This window comes from Phaethon aethereus, assembly GCF_964289735.1.
Source record: "Phaethon aethereus genome assembly, chromosome: Z".
Taxonomy (NCBI): domain Eukaryota; kingdom Metazoa; phylum Chordata; class Aves; order Phaethontiformes; family Phaethontidae; genus Phaethon; species Phaethon aethereus.
In genome coordinates this window covers 81,741,272-81,761,818 of record NC_138577.1, presented here as the reverse complement: position 1 = coordinate 81,761,818, position 20,547 = coordinate 81,741,272, and the positions used below count along the sequence as shown (strand labels likewise).

The 20,547-nt window shown below is 38.9% G+C and overlaps 1 protein-coding gene across 1 annotated transcript; it reads left to right on the top strand.

Moving 5' to 3' along the window:
* Window positions 1-297: 297 nt before the first annotated feature.
* Window positions 298-18,109, top strand: RAD17 (RAD17 checkpoint clamp loader component; the record flags this gene model as incomplete). Its single annotated transcript, XM_082013231.1, has 16 exons — window positions 298-339; window positions 1,628-1,906; window positions 3,037-3,120; window positions 5,978-6,134; window positions 6,620-6,756; window positions 7,883-7,935; window positions 8,029-8,154; window positions 8,240-8,309; window positions 8,951-9,062; window positions 11,448-11,642; window positions 12,823-12,902; window positions 13,471-13,617; window positions 14,083-14,229; window positions 14,957-15,077; window positions 15,399-15,456; window positions 17,842-18,109. 16 exons carry the CDS (start codon window positions 298-300, stop codon window positions 18,107-18,109), a joined length of 2,076 nt encoding a protein of 691 aa, XP_081869357.1.
* Between the last annotated feature and the right edge of the window lie 2,438 nt (window positions 18,110-20,547).

The window sequence follows — 20,547 nt, the reverse complement described above, 5'->3', positions numbered from 1 at the left end:
GCCGGCGCCCCCGGTCGCCTAGGAGACACGTGCGCGGGGGCCTCCGCTGCCGCCGCCGCACGCCGATGGCGTCACCGGCCGGCCCGCCGGGCAGGGAGGCAGGCAGGCGCGCCGCAGACAGCTAAGAGCCGGCGGCGGAAAAGGACCCGGGAGTCCGGAGGTCCGGCGTGAGGGGGCTCGGCCCGCAGGGTCTCGCTGCCGCCTTAGCCTGCTCGGGTCCTGCCTCGGTGCCGGCCGCCCCGGGAGCAGGCCTTTCCCCTCGGGCCGCACGGCGGATGGGCCCCGCCCTGGCTGAGGATGTCTGGAAGCAGCTCGGGAAGGCAGGCGGCGCCGGCGGAGGTAGGCCGCGGTGGGATAGGCGATCGGATGAGGGGTTCCTGGGCGCTGTTCCGTCACCCGGGGCAGGCTGCGGCCGCAGGTCCGCCCTGAGGGTTCCGATTAGCAGTATTCTTAGGCCCAGTAATTATTTCTTGGTCTCTGTGTTGGCAGTTCCTCTTCAGCTGCTCCCCGCCCCCCCCCCATGTGTAAGATGCTTATTTTCTTATTTACTGGTGCAATGTGTAAAAAGGAAACCCGCTCACACGGTGGTATCAGGCCTGCTGGTAAATATGCAAATTCAACTAAAAATAGGTTTTATCAGAATAACGTTAAAAGCAAATGGTGCAGAGACAAATCTTTTTTCCCAGTTGCTAATGCCTCTTACTGTCAGGTAATCTCTTGTCTGGTAACGGTCTGTTGTAATAACTTGGAAGACATGTAAATTGTAGAGTGCTCAGAGGCTTTTTTTGAGATTACATGTCTATTGTGTCCTGTTTTCACAGAAGTGTGTTTCAGCATGTGGACTGTTACAGTTCCTATGCTAAAAGGTTATTGTGCAGTTGTTAGCAGTGGAGAGCGTGTGACCACTGTGGTACTATTTTGGGCTGTACACCTGGCCTAGCAGGGTATTTCTCAAATCCAGAATTAAATATTGACACTATTAGCAGTTTTTGTTTCTTGTCATTGTCAAACAGACTTCTGATACATGTGACAGCCTAATTCTAGATCAGTCTAAGCTTCCTCAGACAGCAAACAAATATAATACTTCATTTAATAATTTTTCTCTATTGTCTTTTTAAACTTTTAAGCAGAAATGGCTGCATTGTAAATGTTGACAAAAGAAAAAAAAAAGCCACATAGTGAAAACTATGCAGAGACAACATGAACATGACCTTAACGTAAAAATGGTATAAATAAGCTTATGCTATTTTTTAATTTTTATCTCTCTTATGCTAGTTTTTTCATTCTTCTCTCTGTTTTAATTTTATTTCTTTAGTTTGAATGTGTGTTTGTAGAATTTTCAAGTTGTTCTCATTTGCCAGTTGGCTACAAAATACTCTTATCATGATGTGTAAGGTGTAGCTTTTTTTAATACTGAAGCAGCATATAATTGACACATTCACAAAGTGTCAGTGCCTGTGTTTATTGCTAACTAGTAGTATGTCTTTCAAAGCTAATGAAGTTCTTTACATGTACAAAATACTCCTATATACACTTGATAAAAAATCTCCAATTTTCAAGAGATAACTGTGCCAAATCAACAGGAGGAAAGTGTTACATTAATAGCAAAATGTTTGTATTTTACCAGGTAACAGATTGGTTGGAGCATTCATTTGATGACTTCTTTGGAAACACAAATATTTCTTCTAGTGCCATTCCCGTGAAGCTACTAGAAGGCAACTCTGGAAGAAACCGGCACCAGAAGAAGAAAGACCTGTCTTCTGTGCCAGAAAGTAGCAAAACCAAAGTTCTGCCCAGAAAAAGAGCAAAGTTGTCTTCAGTGAATCTGCCTTGTAACAAGCCCAGACAAAACTGGAGCCAATCTCAAGATGAGCCATGGGTAGATAGATACAAACCTGAAACTCAGGTGTGAGAGTTATTTTAAGTGTTAATGTAGTAGTAACATTATAGTGTAACATGTTGTGGTTCTGTTCATGATCTGTATTGGTTGTGTTCTAAGTATACCCTACTTTATTATGGCAGTGAAGTATTACTTTGATTTACTTACTGCCTGTAGCTAAGCTTTTTAATGAACTATTTAGCTCTAGGAGATGCATTTTTCCCCAGGCTTCCTAAGGAGATAAAGGTACTGATGAAATGTTGTTTCTCTCCACCCACTTCTAAAGTTTGGAATCTGTTATTGAATTTCAGCCAGATCTGACAGCTCCAAGTACTAAGAAAACCCACAGCTGAAGAAAGAAGAGAGAACTGAGTTAGTGCACTCATTATGGGAAAGATAATAGAAACTATGTTGCATGTTATGGGAAAGCAGTTAGCTGATCTGTTTACATGTTCAGACTACTTTGACCAATGGCAGTTTGCACTCTCTCTTGCTTGCCTGATGCATCTTAGGTGTGACTTGGAGGCTACTGTGGTTCCTTAGGGCTTCAAGGAGAAAGGACTCAAATCTATAGTAAACCTGTTGTCACTGTCTCTGCTCGTGGAACAGCTTTTTCAGAGTGTGTCTCAGAGGTATTAGCATGTGTGTTAACTCTCTCTTAGATTTGAGCGCTGGTTGATGTAAGTAAGTTAGTGTAGTACTTGTATTTCATATTTAAATATTTAATAGCTCATCTCTGGAGAGGAATTGAGTTACAAGGCTAGAAGACAAATAAGCTGCATGAGATTTGCAGAAGTTCCAAAAATCTGTGTAATACTAGAGTCAGTAGAGCCTAAAAAAGTATCAACTCCAGCATAGCTGTAAAGCATGTTGACACAAACAGGCAAGATTGCAATGTTGTTACCTGAGGAATAACAATACATAATTCATTATTTCCCAACTGCAAGCAATGGAAAATTGGTTGTTTGAGGAAGCAGGCTGAAATTACTATCCTTAACTGTTGCATTTACTTCTACATAGCATAAACATGTAACAGGAATATACACATCCATGTCTGTTAGTGTTTTAGTCAGCGTATATTCTGTTTTTGAATCTTAGCATTACAGTCTTACAAACCAAGATGTGTACGCATTTCATATATTTCAATCTTGTTTTAGAATGACCTTGCTGTGCAAAAGAAGAAAATTGAAGAAGTTCAAACCTGGTTAAAAACACACGTATTTCAGAGGCAGTCAAAGCAGGTAATCTTGCTAAAATTAGCAGCTAGAGATATAAAACCATGCAAAAAAGCTAGATTCAATTTTATTTTAATTTCAGAGAAAAACCTTAACTTCTAGGTAGGGATTCGGTATCTATTGCTTTATAAGAAAATTGTTAAGAACACAGATTAAAGCTTGTAAGTTTGTTTTGGGCTTATGCTGCTTTTCTTGGTGAAGTAAGGAGAGGGGTCAGCAAAACCACTACCATGGACTTCTGGAGGGCAGACTTTGGCCTGTTCAAGACACTGGTTGAGAGAGTCCCTTGGGAGACAGTCCTGAAGGGCGAAGGGGTCCAGGAAGGCTGGACAGTCTTCAAGAAGGAGATCTTAAAGATGCAGGAACAGGCGGTCCCCATGTGCTGTAAGAAGAGCTGGCAGGGAAGACGACCAGCCTGGCTGAACAGGCAGCTTTTGCTGGGACTCAGGGAAAAGAGGAGAGTTGATCACCGTTGGAAGAAGGGGCAGGCAACTCAAGAAGAGTACAAGGATCTCATCAGGTCAAGCAGGGACAAAATTAGAAAGGCGAAAGCCCGGCTAGAACTCAGTCTGACCACGGTTGTAGAGGATAACAAAAAATGCTTTTACAAATACATTAACAACAAAAAGAGAGGCAAGGAGAATCTCCATCCCGTACTGGATATGGCGGGGAACATTGTCTCCAAGGATGAGGATAAGGCTGAGATACTTATTGCTTTCTTTAATAGCCAGACCAGGTATCCGCAGGGTATTCAGCCCCCTGAGATGGAAGGCAGGGATGGGGAGCACAATAAGCTCCTCATAATCCAGCAGGAAACAGTTAAGGACCTGTTAAGCCACCTGGACACCCACAAGTCTCTGGGCCCTGATGAGATCCACCCAAGACTACTGAGGGAGCTGGCTGAGGAGCTTGCCAAACCACTCTCCATCATTTATCAGCAGTCCTGGTTAACAGGGGAGGTCCCAGAAGACTGGAGGCTTGCCAATGTGACGACCATCTACAAGAAAGGCCAGAAGGAGGATCCCAGGAACTACAGGCCTGTCAGCCTGACCTCCATACTGGTGAAGATCATGGAGAGGTTCATCTTGAAGGGCGCTCACAGGGCATGTTCAGGATTAGGCCCAGCCAGCACAGGTTCATGAAAGGCAGGTCCTGCTTGACCAACCTGATCTCCTTCTATGACCAGGTGACCCGCCTAGTGGATGAGGGAAAGGCTGTGCACGTTGTCTACCTGGACTTTAGTAAAGCCTTTGACAGCGTCTCCCACAGCATTCTCCTGGAGAAACTGGCAGCTCATGGCTTAGACAGGTTTACTCTTCGCTGGGTAAAGAACTGGCTGGATGACCGAGCCCAGAGAGTTGTGGTGAATGGCGTTAAATCTAGTTGGCGGCTGATCACAAGCCATGTTCCTCTGGGCTCAGTTCTGGGGCCGGTCTTGTTTGATATCTTTATTGATGATCTGGATGAGGGGATCGAGTGCTCCCTCAGTAAGTTTGCAGGCGACACCAAGTTGGGTGGGAGTGTTCATCTGCTGGAGGGTAGGAGAGCTCTGCAGAGGGATCTGGACAGGCTGGGTCGATGGGCTGAGGTCAACTGTATGGGGTTTAATAAAGCCAAGGGTCCTGCATTTTGGACACAACAACCCCATGCAATGCTGCAGGCTTGGGGAGGAGTGGCTGGAGAGCTGCCTGCCAGAAAAGGACCTGGGGGTGCTGGTTGACAGCTGGCTGAACATGAGCTGGCAGTGTGCCCAGGTGGCCAAGAAGGCAAACAGCCTCCTGGCCTGTATCAGCAATAGTGTGGCCAGCAGTAGGGAAGTGATTGTGCTCCTGTACTCGGCACTGGTGAGGCCGCACCTCGAATCCTGTGTTCAGTGTTGGGCCCCTCCCTACAAGAAGGACATTGAGTTGCTGGTAGCGTGTCCAGAGAAGGGCAACGAAGCTGGTGAGGTGTCTGGAGCACAAGTCTTATGAGTAGAGGCTGAGGGAACTGGGGTTGTTTAGTCTGGAGAAGACGAGGCTGAGGGGAGACCTTATCGCTCTCTACAACTACCTGAAAGGGTGTTGTGGCGAGGTGGGTGTTGGTCTCTTCTCCCAAGTAACTAGCGACAAGATGGGAGGAAATGGCCTCAAGTTGTGCCAAGGGAGGTTTAGACTGGATCTTGGGGAAAAATATCTTTACAGAGAGAATGGTCAAGAATTGGAACAGGCTGCCCAGGGAAGTGGTCGAGTCACCATCACAGGAGGTGTTCAAAGTGGCACTTCAGGACATGGTTTAGTGGGCATGGTGGTGTTGCACTGACGGTTGGACTTGATGATCTTAAATGTTTTTTTCAACCTTAATGATTCTGTGATTCTAAGATGTGGATTCTGGTTACTCAGAAATTAATAGCTCTTCAGTGTGCGCTAGTAACTGCATTTTATTTCCTACAGACTAATTTTAAGTATCTTGGCAAATTTCTAGTTGCACTGACTTGATATAATAAGATGTTTTTAACCTCTTGATTGGTAAGAGGCATTCTTAGACACATGCATAATTTACCAATCTTGCCTAGTGTTTTTCAGACCCAATTCTCCATTTCAGTATTTATTATGTTGGCCTACATGGTGTGCCATTAACTAAGCAGATACATTAAAAACTGAGAGCAAGGCTTTCAGAGTTCTGGTCTAGCTCTTTCAATCTGAATACTCAACAGGTAAACTAATAACACAAAATATTTAACTCATCTTTTATTGGGAAAAGAATCATTACCAGAGAAACTATAGAAGAAATTCAACCAATATTAATCTTCAGCTAGCTTTCAGTCTTTAACATGTTTGGGATTTCTTTTATTTATTTTTTTTTTTCCCCCTCACTGTGGCAGGGTGGCTCTGTTTTACTGCTAACTGGTCCTTCTGGAAGTGGAAAGACTGCAACTATACAAATATTAGCAAAAGATCTTGGTGTTCAGGTGCAAGAATGGACCAATCCAGTACCTTTAGACTTCACAAAAGAAGACTTAAGAAATATGTTTGACCAGGGTAAGTATTTTGGTTTTTTCTTTTTTTTTCCTTCTTGTTACTTTTGAGACTCTTGTATTCTGTATTTTTTATTCTTTTTGGTCTGTCACATATGAAGTCAGATTCACATCCATGTAAGTCAAATCCTTAGCGTTTAATAAGAATCTTTCTTTTGTTTTTTTATCAAAAGGGATTTAATTTTTTTACAGTGTTTACTCCAAAATAATTTGCAATTCAAAACAGTATAGAGAGCAATGTAGTAGCCTGGATATCATTTGAGCTGATTAAGTAAAAAGAGGTAAGTCTGTCTTCTTCTGGGCCCTCAATTGAATTCTACCCTTTAAAAATGTTGTTGTATTTGTCATGTGTTTGCCAAAGGACTTGACTGCTGGTGTTCAGTGGATACTGTCAGAAAATAGCATGGATGGGTATTAGTTCTTGTGGGTATTTTATCTTCTACTTGGTATAATATAGGATACATACTTTTAATTAGTTTTCTTTTTCAGACTCAAATTTTCATACGTTTCCGAGTCAGGCCCAAGCAGCTCTCTTTCAAGATTTTCTATTAAGAGCAAATAAGTATAACAAACTTCAGATGCTTGGGGAGTCCTCAGAAAATGATAAAAAGCTTATTCTTATTGAAGTAAGTGAAAACTTGTGAAATCTTGTTTTGAAAACAATACCTTTTGTTATAATATTGACATGCTAACTAGCTTCAGCTTGTGGATTGGTGTTGCCAAAAATTAGTCTGCTTTACTGCAGATGAGTTCGTTCGTACTTTTTTAGAGTTTACAGCAGTCTAGAACCAAGTTTTACCTGCAGTTAAATTATATAAGCTAGTAGTCAGGCAGAAATTAGAGACTAGTTTTTGATACGCCATTACTTATTTCTGTACACAAAGTAGATCAAAACAATATTGAAAAGTCATACCCATGTTTCTGTGTGATTAGCTTTCTAGAAATATATATGTGTATAAACAGGAAGGGGGGGGAAGAACCCACTACTCGTGTTACTTAAGGATACAGGAGACTGTAGAAGATACATGAGAATTAACAGAGTTGGAAAGTACTTGAAATTTAGCATTCCTTGGTCTTAATGCGGAGGGTGTTATTTAGGGCAGATACGTGAACTCTGAGGGTTTGTAAGCCATAATGGGAGGTACAGGAAAAGACTTTATTTTTACTTATTCAGGAGTGTGTTTCAATAGCATTTCTGAGCTTTTCATCTTTTTCTGAGAGGAATTTAGTAAGTCAAGTTGCCTGTAAACTTTCAAGGAAAAGAGCAGATTAGACAAAAATTCTAGCTGAGTAATGTGATGTGCAGCAGAGTTTAGGAAGCATAGTTTTCTGTGACTTCTCTTCATAAAGTCACTTTCTTGTGTAGGTCTTCTCATATAGCAAGTAGTATATCCTGCCCTTTTCTGCAGTGGACCTGCTACCTTGAGTGTTTATCCTCTGAGTAAATGCTGTGTAGCAGGCAATGTTATCACCCAAGGCTGTTTCTTAGGAAACAAGGACAGAAGGAAAATGGGGTTTTTTTTAGTATTGGTTTCTATAATGAAAGAAAGAATACTATGCTTTGGTTGTTTTTTTCCTTTGTGTTTTTTTTCCTCCTGGTTATCTTCAGTGCTAGCCGCATTCAAATTTAGTTGAAAGCAAGCTAACTAGGAAGAAAAAATGTGGAGCAACGTATTGTGCCATAACAGTCAGTCTGTGGGAGAGAATATTCACATCTGAATATAATGACAGCAGTTAATTTGTTTTGAACAGGACATACCTAACCAATTCTATCGAGACCCAAGTAGTCTACATGAAATTCTCAGGTCAGTTACAAATAAGTTTTTAATGATTAGCTTTAGCCACTGGCAGTAAACTGGAGTTTGATTCTTGTCATACTTGCTTGTTTTTCAATTTAGGAGATTTGTTCGTACAAGTAGATGTCCCCTTATATTTATAATCTCGGATAACTTCAGTGGAGACAGCAACCAGAGGTTACTATTCCCAACAGAAATTCTAGAGGAGTTGTGTATATGCAATATTAGGTAAGATCTTTTATCTCATTAAAACTTGATTGAAATAAATGAGAAGTCAAAAACTAATTAATTTTTTTTAAATGAAATTCAACAGTTTCAAGCCTGTTGCACCAACAAATGTGATGAAAGTTCTTAATAGAATAGCTGCAACAGAAGCTAGTATGGTAAGTTGTGAACTGATAACTTCTGTGCAGTGCTAAGACCAAAAGATTTCAGACTTTTATATCTGAAATATGTTATTTATATTTATTACTGTATTTGTTTGATCTTTGATAGCAGCCCCTCACATCCCCTCCAAAAAATCCCACCAATACCTTCCAGTAGAAAACAAGGAAAAAATTTTGAACGATGTTTTGTTTTTAATTAGTTCCGCTTGATCCTCAGTCTGAGTCTTCAAAGTTATTTCTGAAAATTCTTTTGCCTATTACAGAAACTATATCTATGAAACCAGTAATAGGAATAGAAGTAATTTTCATTGTATCCAGCAAGGCCCAGAAAGGTCATGAACCTAAATCCTGTATTATTCCTGAACTGTTTTGATTACAACCCTTGCAACCTTTTAGTGACACATTGCGAAGAATTATGTGCATTATTCTCTTTAATATTGCTATTTAGAATGTGGCAATGTGCTTAAATGGATTAAATGTTTTAAAGTTAGCAGTATGACACGATTTGAGCACATGGTGGATGCTGACGTAGTCTGTTTATGGTGTGTGTCAGAGGTGGGTCCTCACAGCCAGAATAATATTAAAATATTCCTTTTCCTATTTTTTCTTATTACTTTGACTGTTGCTTTTCCTTGTAGAACAGAGAAAAAAATTACACTCTTGACAAAACTTCTCTGGAGTTGCTTTGCAGAGGTTGTTCAGGTGATATAAGAAGTGCAATAAACAGTCTTCAGTTTTCTTCTATGAAAGGTAAGTACCTAGGATTCTGTTAATTGAATGATGTTGTGACCATTTCTGCTGTAGAGGTATTCTGTTCACTGTTGCAGCAACAGCTAGGTGAGGTGTGCAAAACATTTTTGACATGCTGTTCTGGAGCAGGAATAAAAGGCACAAAGTTGTGGGTTGTTGGTTTGGTTTTTTTTAAGCTGAAAACTTTCCATTTTATGACTGTTATATGTAGTCCTAAAACTGCGTAACATCTCCTACGTATGTGTTGATGTAATTTAATAAAATGCCCTCTTTTCTTCTTTATATCTTTTGCTATTGGTGTGTGTTTGCTGTTGAAAGCTTTTATGATGCAACCTTAATTTGAAAGGGATATTTTCAATGCTTGGTTCTTACACTTCTCCATGTCCTTACCTCTACTCTTAAAGCGTTTCTGAAACAGCCCATTGACTTTGTATACAGCACTTCTGTACTGATTGATTTTGCTTTGGAGTTCCTGCAGCTGTTGGTAAATTGAAAAGCTGTGAGGTGGCATGGGTTACTATGAAGTTATGGTGTGTATTATAATAACTTTTGAAGTTCAGTGTTTAGTGTTTTAGTAGTCTTCAAAGTACTGGTTGGACAGTGCTCAAATCAGTCTTAGTTTGGGATAATTTTAAATGTTACAACTTTGAAAGAAAACAGGAGACTTACTGTCATGTCTTTTATAAGCATTAGAAGTCAATAATTCTTAAGAAACAAATGTATTCAAGTTACATAATCCGTGATTTTTAAAAGCAGTACTCTGGCATTTGTAGTTCATGCTAAGAACCATTAGATGGTGCCAGCATTTACATTCAACCTAGAAATAAGGAAGTGAATTCAACAGTTGTTTTCTGCTGTGTGTTGTAAAGGTAGCAATGATCTTGTTTTTACTGATTTTTCTCTCCCATCCACCTTGCAAATAGAAAATGGGCTCGTAGAATACAGGATTAAACATAGTTTCAAGTCCTTGTTGTAAGAGGGAGTGTTGTACTTTGAGTTTTAGAGTATGTTGGAATTAGCTGTGTTTGTCAAATAACATGAGGGAGAGAGTCAGGTTTCTAGGTTTAACTTGCAAATGTGGCAACTAAATTCTTCTGATGCTGTCTTCTAGTATAGTAAGTTTGTATTGTTCTGTGTTAATCAGAAAAATAAAAAAATTCCTCGCAGTGAGGAAAGTGGTTTTCCATTTTGATGATAATGCCATCAAGTTAATAACTAGTAGGTTGATGAGACCTGAGCAAAGTTTGCAGTTGCTCACTGCTACATACATACTCTAGAAAATCTAAATAGTCTTAAAATGACCAGTTTGTGCAATTTTTAATAAATTACATTGCAAATGTAAAAACATGAGAGTTTGAGAGTTATAAAGAGAACTTGGGAGAGAACAAAGGCATAGGGCTTGGCGGCTTCTGTACATGCCATCTCAGAATCATGTACTCAAGTCATACCAACCTGAACATTCTCTTCTTGCATTTTCTCTTAACAGATTGAGAAGAGCTGCCTTCATGTTGAATAGAAATTTTTTAGTTGTTCAGGTATTTCAGTAAGGTAAATGATGGCAGCCAATGATATTTTGTAAATTTTGGAGACACCTCAATTCCTTGTTGATCTCCTGAGAATGCAGTATCAGGTTTTATACATGTAATTTCTTTCTTCATTTGTGTATGTGTGTAAACGTAAGTGATACATTCACTTTGGTAATATTAGTGGGTAAAATGGATCCATGGTAATTGTGGGAGAAGAGGAAGGTAAATACTTAAAAGATAAATTCTCTTAGTTTGATAAAGAACATTCACCTGCCACTAAATCAAATTGTGGGTGAAAATGTTTAAGTTAGGTTAGAAGAAAGGTTTTATTGCTTGGCGCACAAAACATTGTGGAAATTAGTAGGCTGTTGGAAGAAACACCTAAATGAAAGGTTTTCTTTGCTGCCTTATGTTTCAGTGAGGATATCATACAGATAATGCAAACAGAAGAAAAATTGATAAATGAACAGAATGTAACTGAAATACCATTTACATATATTTGCACTTGTACTTTATAAAGAAGACATTTTTAAGAAAGGCAAGTTGGGGATGCATCAGAACTAGAATGAATAAACGAGAACACTAGCTTTTTTAAGAGATGGATATTTGTTATTCAGGAAAGTACTTGGCACCTTAGCTGTAGCTTAAGAGACAGAAGTGGAATGAAGCATGCTAGTTTAGGTGACTGGGTTGCCTTCCTAATAAATGAGTTTTATTTTAGTGCCCCTATTTATATAACCTTTTCTGTTTGTGTTTTTTTTTTTTTTAATTTGTTTAGAACATTAGCAGTAGCAATACAATAGAAAACTTTTTATATTCATGTACTTTTTCCTGATTGTATTTTTGCTTGTATTGATAGACTGCTCATTGGAGAAGGAGTTTTGGTCAAGGAAGAAAAGGAGCTCCACACTAAAATGTGAAGCAGCAGCAGTATCTAAAGTAAGAAAGGAAAGTAAATCTGATACTTCAGAAGACCAGGAGATACAAGCTATTGGTGGCAAAGATGCTTCCATCTTTCTTTTCCATGCTCTGGGGAAAATAATTTACTGCAAAAGTAAGAAAACTTTGACTTACTCTTCCTTGCAATGGGTAAAGCATGTCAACCGCTAATAGCAAGATTTGCTAAAGTAAGGCTTAGGGTGAGTTCTAATTCACATGTTTTGTCATTAATAAGCGTATAAAAACTAGTAAAAGTTTGTGGTAACTGCAATTGCAGCTATCTTTATGTATTAGGTAAATAAATGTTTCATTAAGATGTACTACATGTTTGTAAAAAAATTACATAACTCTAGTTGCATTAGGTCCATGTGTTGCAGTGCACACAAAGCTAAATAGATAGCCACAACATTTGTTACTCTGTACAACAGCAAATTATGCTTTTGTGCGGAATTGTACATTGTTGTAAAGTTATGTTCTGTACTTGTTTGTATTCCTAAAGGTTACAGGACAGCCCTGCAGCCTCATAGCTACTGCTTCCCTTAATTTTGTATCTGCTGTCTTTTCATCTCAACTCTCTGTTTCCCTTTAACAGACGTGCTCTCTCCTTTCTGACCTGAAAACTTCTTCCACTTCTCTGTCATACCCTGTCTCCTTTTCCACCCCTCCAAATTACTTTCCACCTTACTACTACTGAAAGTTCTGCTTTTTCTACACTTAGATTCTGTAAATATACAGAACCTTTCTGCTCCCTGTGTGTGGTTACAGTACTGGTTTTTTTACATTTAAAAACTATAATTCATAAGCATTTGGTATTTATTAAACTAGAACTATCTGCACTCAGCTAAATTAGGATCCATAATGCCATTGGCTGTAATAATTCACAATATAATTTCCCAAATCAACTGAGGAGAAATAGTGAAATGAGGGAATATGAGAATAATTAGATGGAATTTGTTACATGAAGTGTAATTTACTAATTATGTGTTGTTGACTATATAATATTGACTGTACAATTAAATACTTATGCCTGCATCAAGAGCTTTCTAGGACCTGAAAATGGTGTAATCTAGTTGCTGGTAGAGTTGACAGTTGCTAAAAATGATGCTCAATATATGTGAAAACTACTATTCATGCAGTTATACATGTCTGTTCTTTCTCCTCTCTGATTTTTATTCTAATTTTGAATATTTAAATCTGAAATTTAGGTCTTTTTCTTCTGGCTTTTTTGATTATATGCAGAAACGTAACAAAGTTTCTGATACTAAAAAAACTAAAGATTTTAAAATCCTTTGTAGGAGAACCAGTGTCAGAATTTCCTCAGCTGCCTGCTCACTTATCAGAATACCGTCGAGACACCTTGCTTATTCAGCCTGAGGTACATCTGCAATGACTGCTTGATTCTAGTTTGGTTTGAAAAAAACAAAACAAACTCTTAAGTGATTGATGCAAATTCTCAGGCACAATGGTTTTGTCACTGATCTTAATATATGTGTATTCAGTCTGTCTTAAGTTATAGGGTAATCTGTAAGGGACCTCTGGAGGCTAACTTCAAAGGTAGATTAAGTTCCCAGGCTCTTGATCTGTTGAGTTCCGAGTATCTCCAGAGATAAAGATGCTCTCACCTCACTAATGGACTTGTGAAGGTGGACTTTGCCTTGCTGCAGACTCTCATCCTTTTGCTGTGCATTGCCAAGAGGAGTCCAAGTTCACCTTTCTGTTACCACCCATTAAGAAAGCTGAAGGCAGCAATGGCTTCTGTCCCTCCAACCCCACCGTTAGCCTTCTCTGGGAGCAAACCAGCCTCCCTTTTGTAGATACATGTCACTTTGTAGATCATGTGTGCCAGCTACCTAACCATTTAAATGTATCGTAACTTTTATAGGATACTTTTCCTTATACACTGTGTAAAACTTGAATTTTTAATTATTTTTTTTCCCTAATAGGATATTGTGGAAAAATCGCATATATCTGGAAGCATGTTTAATTTATACCTTCACCAGAACTTTGTAGACTTTTTTTCTGATATCGATGATGTAGTGAGAGCTAGTGAATATTTGAGCACTGCTGATGTCCTTTGTAGTAATTGGAGTGTAAGTGTCATCTTTTTATACATGAATACTTTTTTGAATACTCTGACATTGAGCTTCTAGACTTTTCTCTAAGTGTTTATGAATGGTTACTGCAAGCTTACAGTGTATGTGGCAGTGAATTGTTAATGAATGCTAAAGTACATCAACTGTAGAAGATATACAGGTCCAACTTTTTGTCCAATTTCTGTTACGTATTTTATTATAGGGTTATAGTGTTTGTAAAATATTCTATAGAGTATTTTTAAGTAGAACAAATTTATGCTACAAATGTGTTGAAGTCTATATGCCTTTTTCCTGAAATAATTGAGCTAGCTTTTTCATTCAGCTGCTTTGAGTAAAAGTTTCACAGTAATTCTAAACATATTCTGGGTCTGTCATGTCACTGCAACCAGAGTGTGCTTTTGTTCAAATGACACACAGTGTATAGAGACCTTGAATTCACATAATGCCTGATTTCTGTCTTAGACACGGCTTATGATGGAAAAATATAGCGCATCTGTGGCTACCCGAGGCGTGATACATTCAAATACATCCAGAGCCTTTGCCCACCACCAAGGAGGGATGGGGTTCCGACCTTTACACAAACCCCAGTGGTTCTTCATCAATAAAAAGGTAATTTTTTTTTTTGTCAGGTGTGACAATTGAGTAGTATAGATATTTGCTCACAGTGCTAAATGTGTCAAATGTCCTATTTTGATATAAGATACTTCGAAAAAGCACTTGCTCAAAGAGTTACATTTATATTATTCCTTCAATGGAAAAATAAGTTGGATGCCTCTGACAAAGTCTGATTCCTGTGTCCAGGTTGGCATACTGCTGGGAAAGTCTTAATCCTAAGTTAATGGAGGCACAATTACTGTTGAAATACTATTGAGTATTCCTGAAAGTAAGCTTCAGTTTTTGTGCAGTTTGAATCACATTAAGCTGTTGTGTAAGTTTAACAAATCGCTGCTGTTACATGTTTCTCAGAAATAGCTTGTTCGTGAGATATCGACGCTCTTGGCAATTTTTTTATGTTTGAACTAATACTTCTCTTGCTGTACCTGGCAAAAAATACTGGCCTAGATGGGTGGGGAATTCTATAATCAAGGGAGAAATATTTTCTGGAAATTCTAATGCCCAGCACAAGGCAAAAATGAAGGAATTTACCATTTTTAGGATCTGTGTAAGTTAAGTCTAACTACTTATCTTTTTTTCTGGTCTCAATTTTCACTAGCTTGTGTGTAGTCATCTAGCAGGCAATAAGGAAGTCTGTCTTTTATCGTACAGAATATCTACATTAATAATGATTTACTAGGGTTTTTTTTACTTCTGTTTGTTTTTCCCTCAACCCTTACAGTATCAAGAAAACTGCCTTGCTGCAAAATCTCTGTTTTCAAGCTTTTGTTTACCACCTGAGTGTCTTCAGACAGAGCTATTGCCTTATCTTGCTATGTTAGCAAATCCGATGAGAAACCAGGGTAAGATGGGTGTAACTCTTGAGCTTGGGCTCTTTTTTTGTAATTAATGCATACGGAAAAAAATTTGTAATCCAAAATGTCAATACTATCTGTGCTTTTGCCTCATTAAAAAATATATTTTGTAAATATATTTTGCTAATGTGGTAAACCGTTTGGAAAAAAACCTCACATACATGTGTGCACAGTGTTTTGGTATCCAAAATATTGCAAATATATACAGGAATACTTGACCAAACTAATGAATTATTTATTTTGCAGTATGTTTAATTGTACGTGCATTATGATCTACTCAATATGACACTGGTGATTCTTTGTTCTTAGCTCAGATTGCTTTTATCCAAGACGTTGGGAGGCTACCGCTGAAAAGACATTTTGGGAGGTAAAGTTGACTTCTGTCTTTTCTTAAAGAAAGTGAAACTTTTTTTCTTTCTTAATATATTGAGGAAAAGAACCCTTTCATAGAGAAGCATCTTCAATTTTCATCTATGAGGTGACATTTTCCCTCACTTGTAGCATTACAATTTTATATTTTGCTTGTTAAAACTTTTTCCAATTCAAGTCTATTTATCAATACAATGTTAATAGCAACATTTTTACTATAGTCTTGCTTTTAATCTTTGTTTAGCTTTCTTTTGCATTGTATCAAGTATTAGCTCTGTCCTAGATGTATCTGTGTTTCTCCACTGTATGATCTGAATCCAATATTTCTTTTACAATCAAAAACACTTATGTGAAAATAAAACTGAATTGATGCAAAGAGTGTAGTGCACTTTGCCTATTGTTCAGCATGACATAAACATTAATCTGGAATTTTGGTAGAACATTCTGTGTTCACGTGTGTTAGAGGTGCAAGAAAGAAAATATCACAGGGAATTATTTCCTTTCAAGCAGTTGTATGCCTATGGAACTACAAAATATTTTAATGAGTACTTCCTCTGAAATTAGATGGCAGCACTGGTTTTTATTTTGTGGAATTTTTGCCTATCGGGCTACAAAAAAACAGTCTTTGTTTAGAATGCCTTTTTTTAAAAATAAAACTATAGCTACAGAAGTTCCTCTGTCTTAGATGCTAAATACTGAAAAAATACTTTTTATTTCAACTGCAAGACTGTAGAGCTCTATTTACAGATTGTGTAGTGAGCATGGGGTGACGTGGTATGACGTGGTATAATGTGACTCTAGTGAGCCTTCTGAATCGTAGGCATTGTTTATACTAGTAAAGCCTCAGTTACTTTTCTCTAACTTTGATAGCTCTGAAATTTAAAGAGAGTGTTAATTATGGTAGTCTGTTTCTCATAAAGGATTGAGATCATGGTTAGCTGGATCTTTAATCTCTTAACCAAGAGAGTTTGTTACGGCATCCAGCAAAGCATCTCATATTTATCACTGTGATACTCCTGTCCAAGTTTAATGATGAAATACTGGCCTGCAAGGTAAAGGCCAAGAACAAGAATTACCCAAGAACAACCCTGTTCTCCAACAGTTGTATTAAAAGCCATTTTTGTTGCTAGTCAGGAAGAAAGTGTCCTTAATGGGTATATTCCTTTGCAGTCTCCCTCATCTAAGCCAAAATGTTTCTAACTTTACATGTTAATTGTAGACTTTCTTATACCGTTAATTTTGTCTGCAGCATACCTTTAAATATTGATAAACATTTTGTATCTGCATTAAATAAGTTGGGTGTGTGTCATTTAGAGCTTTATCTTTCTCCTGAAAACATGGTAATCCTTTTTCATTTGCTCACTATTTTGGAAAGGAAGTATAGAAAAATGTAGGTATTTTAGTAAGCATTTGCTTCCTTCAGGAATCCTAATTGGAAATAATTTGTTTTGTGTTACTAAACAGTCCTTAAAATAACTTACATGCAGCTGCTTCTATGGAAATAAGAAAATTTTATTTATTTTCTGTAATTTCTTAATGGAATGGGAATGGTACTATAGTAAGAAAGCTGGCACTGAGGAGAGTGCATGGTATTTGATCAGCTGGAATTGGTGTCAGGATGAGTTTTTGTCACTAACTGCGTAAGTTGTTATTATTCTCATGTAAAGTGGGAAAAATAATAAAGGAACATTGGTAACGTACTGATATAGAGATGCTAGAAAGATTGAGAAGTCCAAATAGTAAAAGAAATTATAAATGCAATAAAAGAAAAAAAATTGAGTAAAGAAATCTTTTTCTATTTACCTGTTTCAAGTTAAATTGCTTCCTGTCATAAAAGACCTTGGTTTTGCTTGGAAAGGGTCTGATGTACCATGGGTTGTTGGCAGTAAGTTAATTGTTACCAGTTCATGTGTGTGAGGAAGGCTCAGCAAAACCACTGTCACCATAAGGAAGAAACTTCAAGCAGTGGTGGGTACTGCGGAGTGATGGAGCACGAACATTATCTGGTATTTTGCTGTGGCTGTGGTCTGAGGCTACGTAGCGCAGTCCTTTGCCCGAGAGGAACTCCTGTGTCTTCTGTAGGCTGTCACGTAAGCTGTGCTGCGTTGAGTTCTGGGCAGAAGAATCTATACCTGGAAGATGTGTGCAGAGCTGTAAAAACGTAATACCAAAGGTAGTGATATAAGCACAGAATGTGTATAGCTTGAATTAACTGTGATTGATGGAGGGTGTCACTACCAGAAAATGTGAAAGCTGTTAAGCACCAGTGAAGAAGGGTGACCTGGGTGGTACACGGGCAGTCTTTTCTATTGCAGTTTCTGTGTGAGAGAGCAGGAGATTTTTGTGTGTGTGGTAACTTATTGTTGCAATGGTAATTTTACAGGTTAAAGCTTGAAACGCTTACTGACAAAGATCCTGGGATACCAGACTTATTTGTTAGCTCTGAGGGGGACGGTGCCAATGTGCATGCTGTGGAGACGGCTGTACAGATGGAGAAAAACAGAACGAGTGAGAATGAGTTGGATGCATTCCCTCTCTCTTCTAGCCAGTGCAGTGGAAGTGAACTGCCTTGCAGTCAGCCTCAGCCTGTTGCAGCTCAAGCAATCATGGAGGAAGATGAATTAAAAATAGAGGAATATGATAGTGACTGAGTATAACAAAATACCGGACACCGACTTGCCCGAATAGATTAATGCGCTAAATTTAGCCTTTGCTAAAGAGAGTATGGTCTGCTCAAACGTACTGCTTTAGCTACTTAGGTGGGCTAGGAGGCCAAGACTAAACATGCCATGTCAACATCAAGACAGCGGTCCTTGGCTTCCTTTTAAGTTTACAGGATCAGACCTGAGCTGAATACTAAATTACAAGCTATTCCTTGCCTTTCCTGAGCCATGAAATAATCTGTATTGATAAAAAGAGAGTAATAAATGACTGAAATTAGTTTGAGACTGTAGATAAGATGTGTCACTCTTAAGTTATTTTTTTTTTACACATTTTAATTTACTTTGCAGTTGTACAGTATGTTTGCTGAGTACGCGTTTGGTAAGTTGTCAGCATTTGAAGGTTTTATTAAAATTCATACCTTCAAAAAAATTGCTGTTTGGAAGCTTGGCCCTTCTGAGAGAAGAGACTGAAGTGTACATGTAAAAAGTTTGATATCCCATACTGATGATGTAAATAAAACTCCTGCTGTATTAATACTGTTTTGTACTCTGACACAGATTTTTGTGTGTTTTCAAGTTGAACTTGTGTTATACAACAGGTTATTTTCGATTCCTTTTTGAAAGACATTTTCTTAACTTATGGAGGGGAAAATATAACAATCAAGCATAAGTCCTTCTCATCCTTCGTATTCTGTAGGAAGTTAATGGTGTAGTGTGCAGTTTTTGTCCTTAAATTGCAGCTGTGCTGGGGGGAAGAATAATCCTGGGTTTGGTGACTGACACATGGGAAGCACGTTCTGGCTGTCTGAACAGACTGTTTAATACTTCAGTGTTTCTCTGCAACTGGGATTGGCCCATGCAAATCAATCTGTTGACGCTGCTGTGGCTAGTGATACCACAGGAATAAGAAAAAAATCAAACAACTTTGAATGTCTAATGTATGTTTGCATTTCTGTATGGCTTACATCCAAAGTTTAGTAGAAGAAAATATGTGTTTATCCACCACAACCTTGGAAGTAATGCTGCTATTAAAAAGTCCAGATTTGTCCTTTTTCAAGGGGTAGGTGTAGTCTTTCCATCTATCGCTATTATTTAATTTTGAAGAGGGAAATTTTCTCTCTTAATTCTTAAAGTCCGTTACAGAATATATACTTATTACAGCACAGTCAAAATGTGTTTAGTTGTTGATGCCCCGTACCATGTTTCCCCCACTCTCCAGGATGCTTCGGGTGGGGTGACCCTGCCTAAGCCAAGGTGGCAGCTCGCTCCACTCGGGCCTCCTGCAGTCGTGTTTCTCCTGTGCTGCTGGGGGGGCCTGCTATTGCAAATGACAATAAGGCAAGACAATTTTTACTTTGCAAGCAAAACTCCAAGCTGCTTGATATTTTTTTCAGCTTTCCTTGCAGTAGTATTGGGCAATAATAGCAGTACCAGAGTTACTTTCACATCAGCTGCTTTGCGTTACTGTTGACCTTGCCCTTACTGGGGCAGTATTCAATTTTCACCTGGTTAATTATGAATTGTAATGGTAGAGACTTGCCACTATCAACTACATTGTTCATAGTAATTTGTGTAAAACCTCTTTCACATGAAAAGACCACTGAATAAAAATATGCATTACTCTCTTTAATAATCTCTTGTGCTCAGATGTCTATGCTCTTGCCCCTGAATTCCAGGGCTGTGGAAAATGTGTGAATAGGATGGAAGCCCCAAATTGTAGGAGTGCTAGTGAGCGCCTGATTAAAACCAATGCCAAATTAACATTAAATCAATCCAAGCCCAAGGGAAGCTTGCGTAGCTGCAAGAAGGTGCAGGAATGAGTGTCAGTGCTACAGCCCACCCTCCTTCCCATCTCCGGGGAGTGGAAGTCTCCATTCTGGCTCCCTCGGCAATGTTACCCCAGTTACAAGGCAGGGGAAAGAAGAGAACTGCCCTTCAAATAGCAGTCATAAGGATGACTTAGGAGCATCCCAAGAAGGAAGGATATGTTTGGGGTTTTTTTTTCTGTGTGGTCAAAGAATTTTAACAGGTATGGCAGCCCTTGGGAAACCCCATGGCTCATGCTTGAACCCATCCAACACACAGTCTCCAAGTGTAGTTGTAATTCAGGGTGTGTTCAGTGCAGACCATATCACCAACAGACCCTGGAGACTGGAGGAAGGGAAGCATTACACCTATTTTTAACCAGGGTAGGAAGGAGGACCTTGGGAACTACTGACCTGTCAGCCTTACCTCTGTGCCTGGGAAGATCCTGGAACAGATCCTCCTAGCAGCTGTGCTAAGGTACATTGAGAACAGGGAGGTGAGACAGCCAGCATGGCTTCACCAAGGGCAAGGGCTGCCTGACCAGCCCAGTGGCCTTCTATGATGGAGTAACCACATCAATGAACAAGGGAACAGCTACCGATGTCGCCTATCCAGACTTC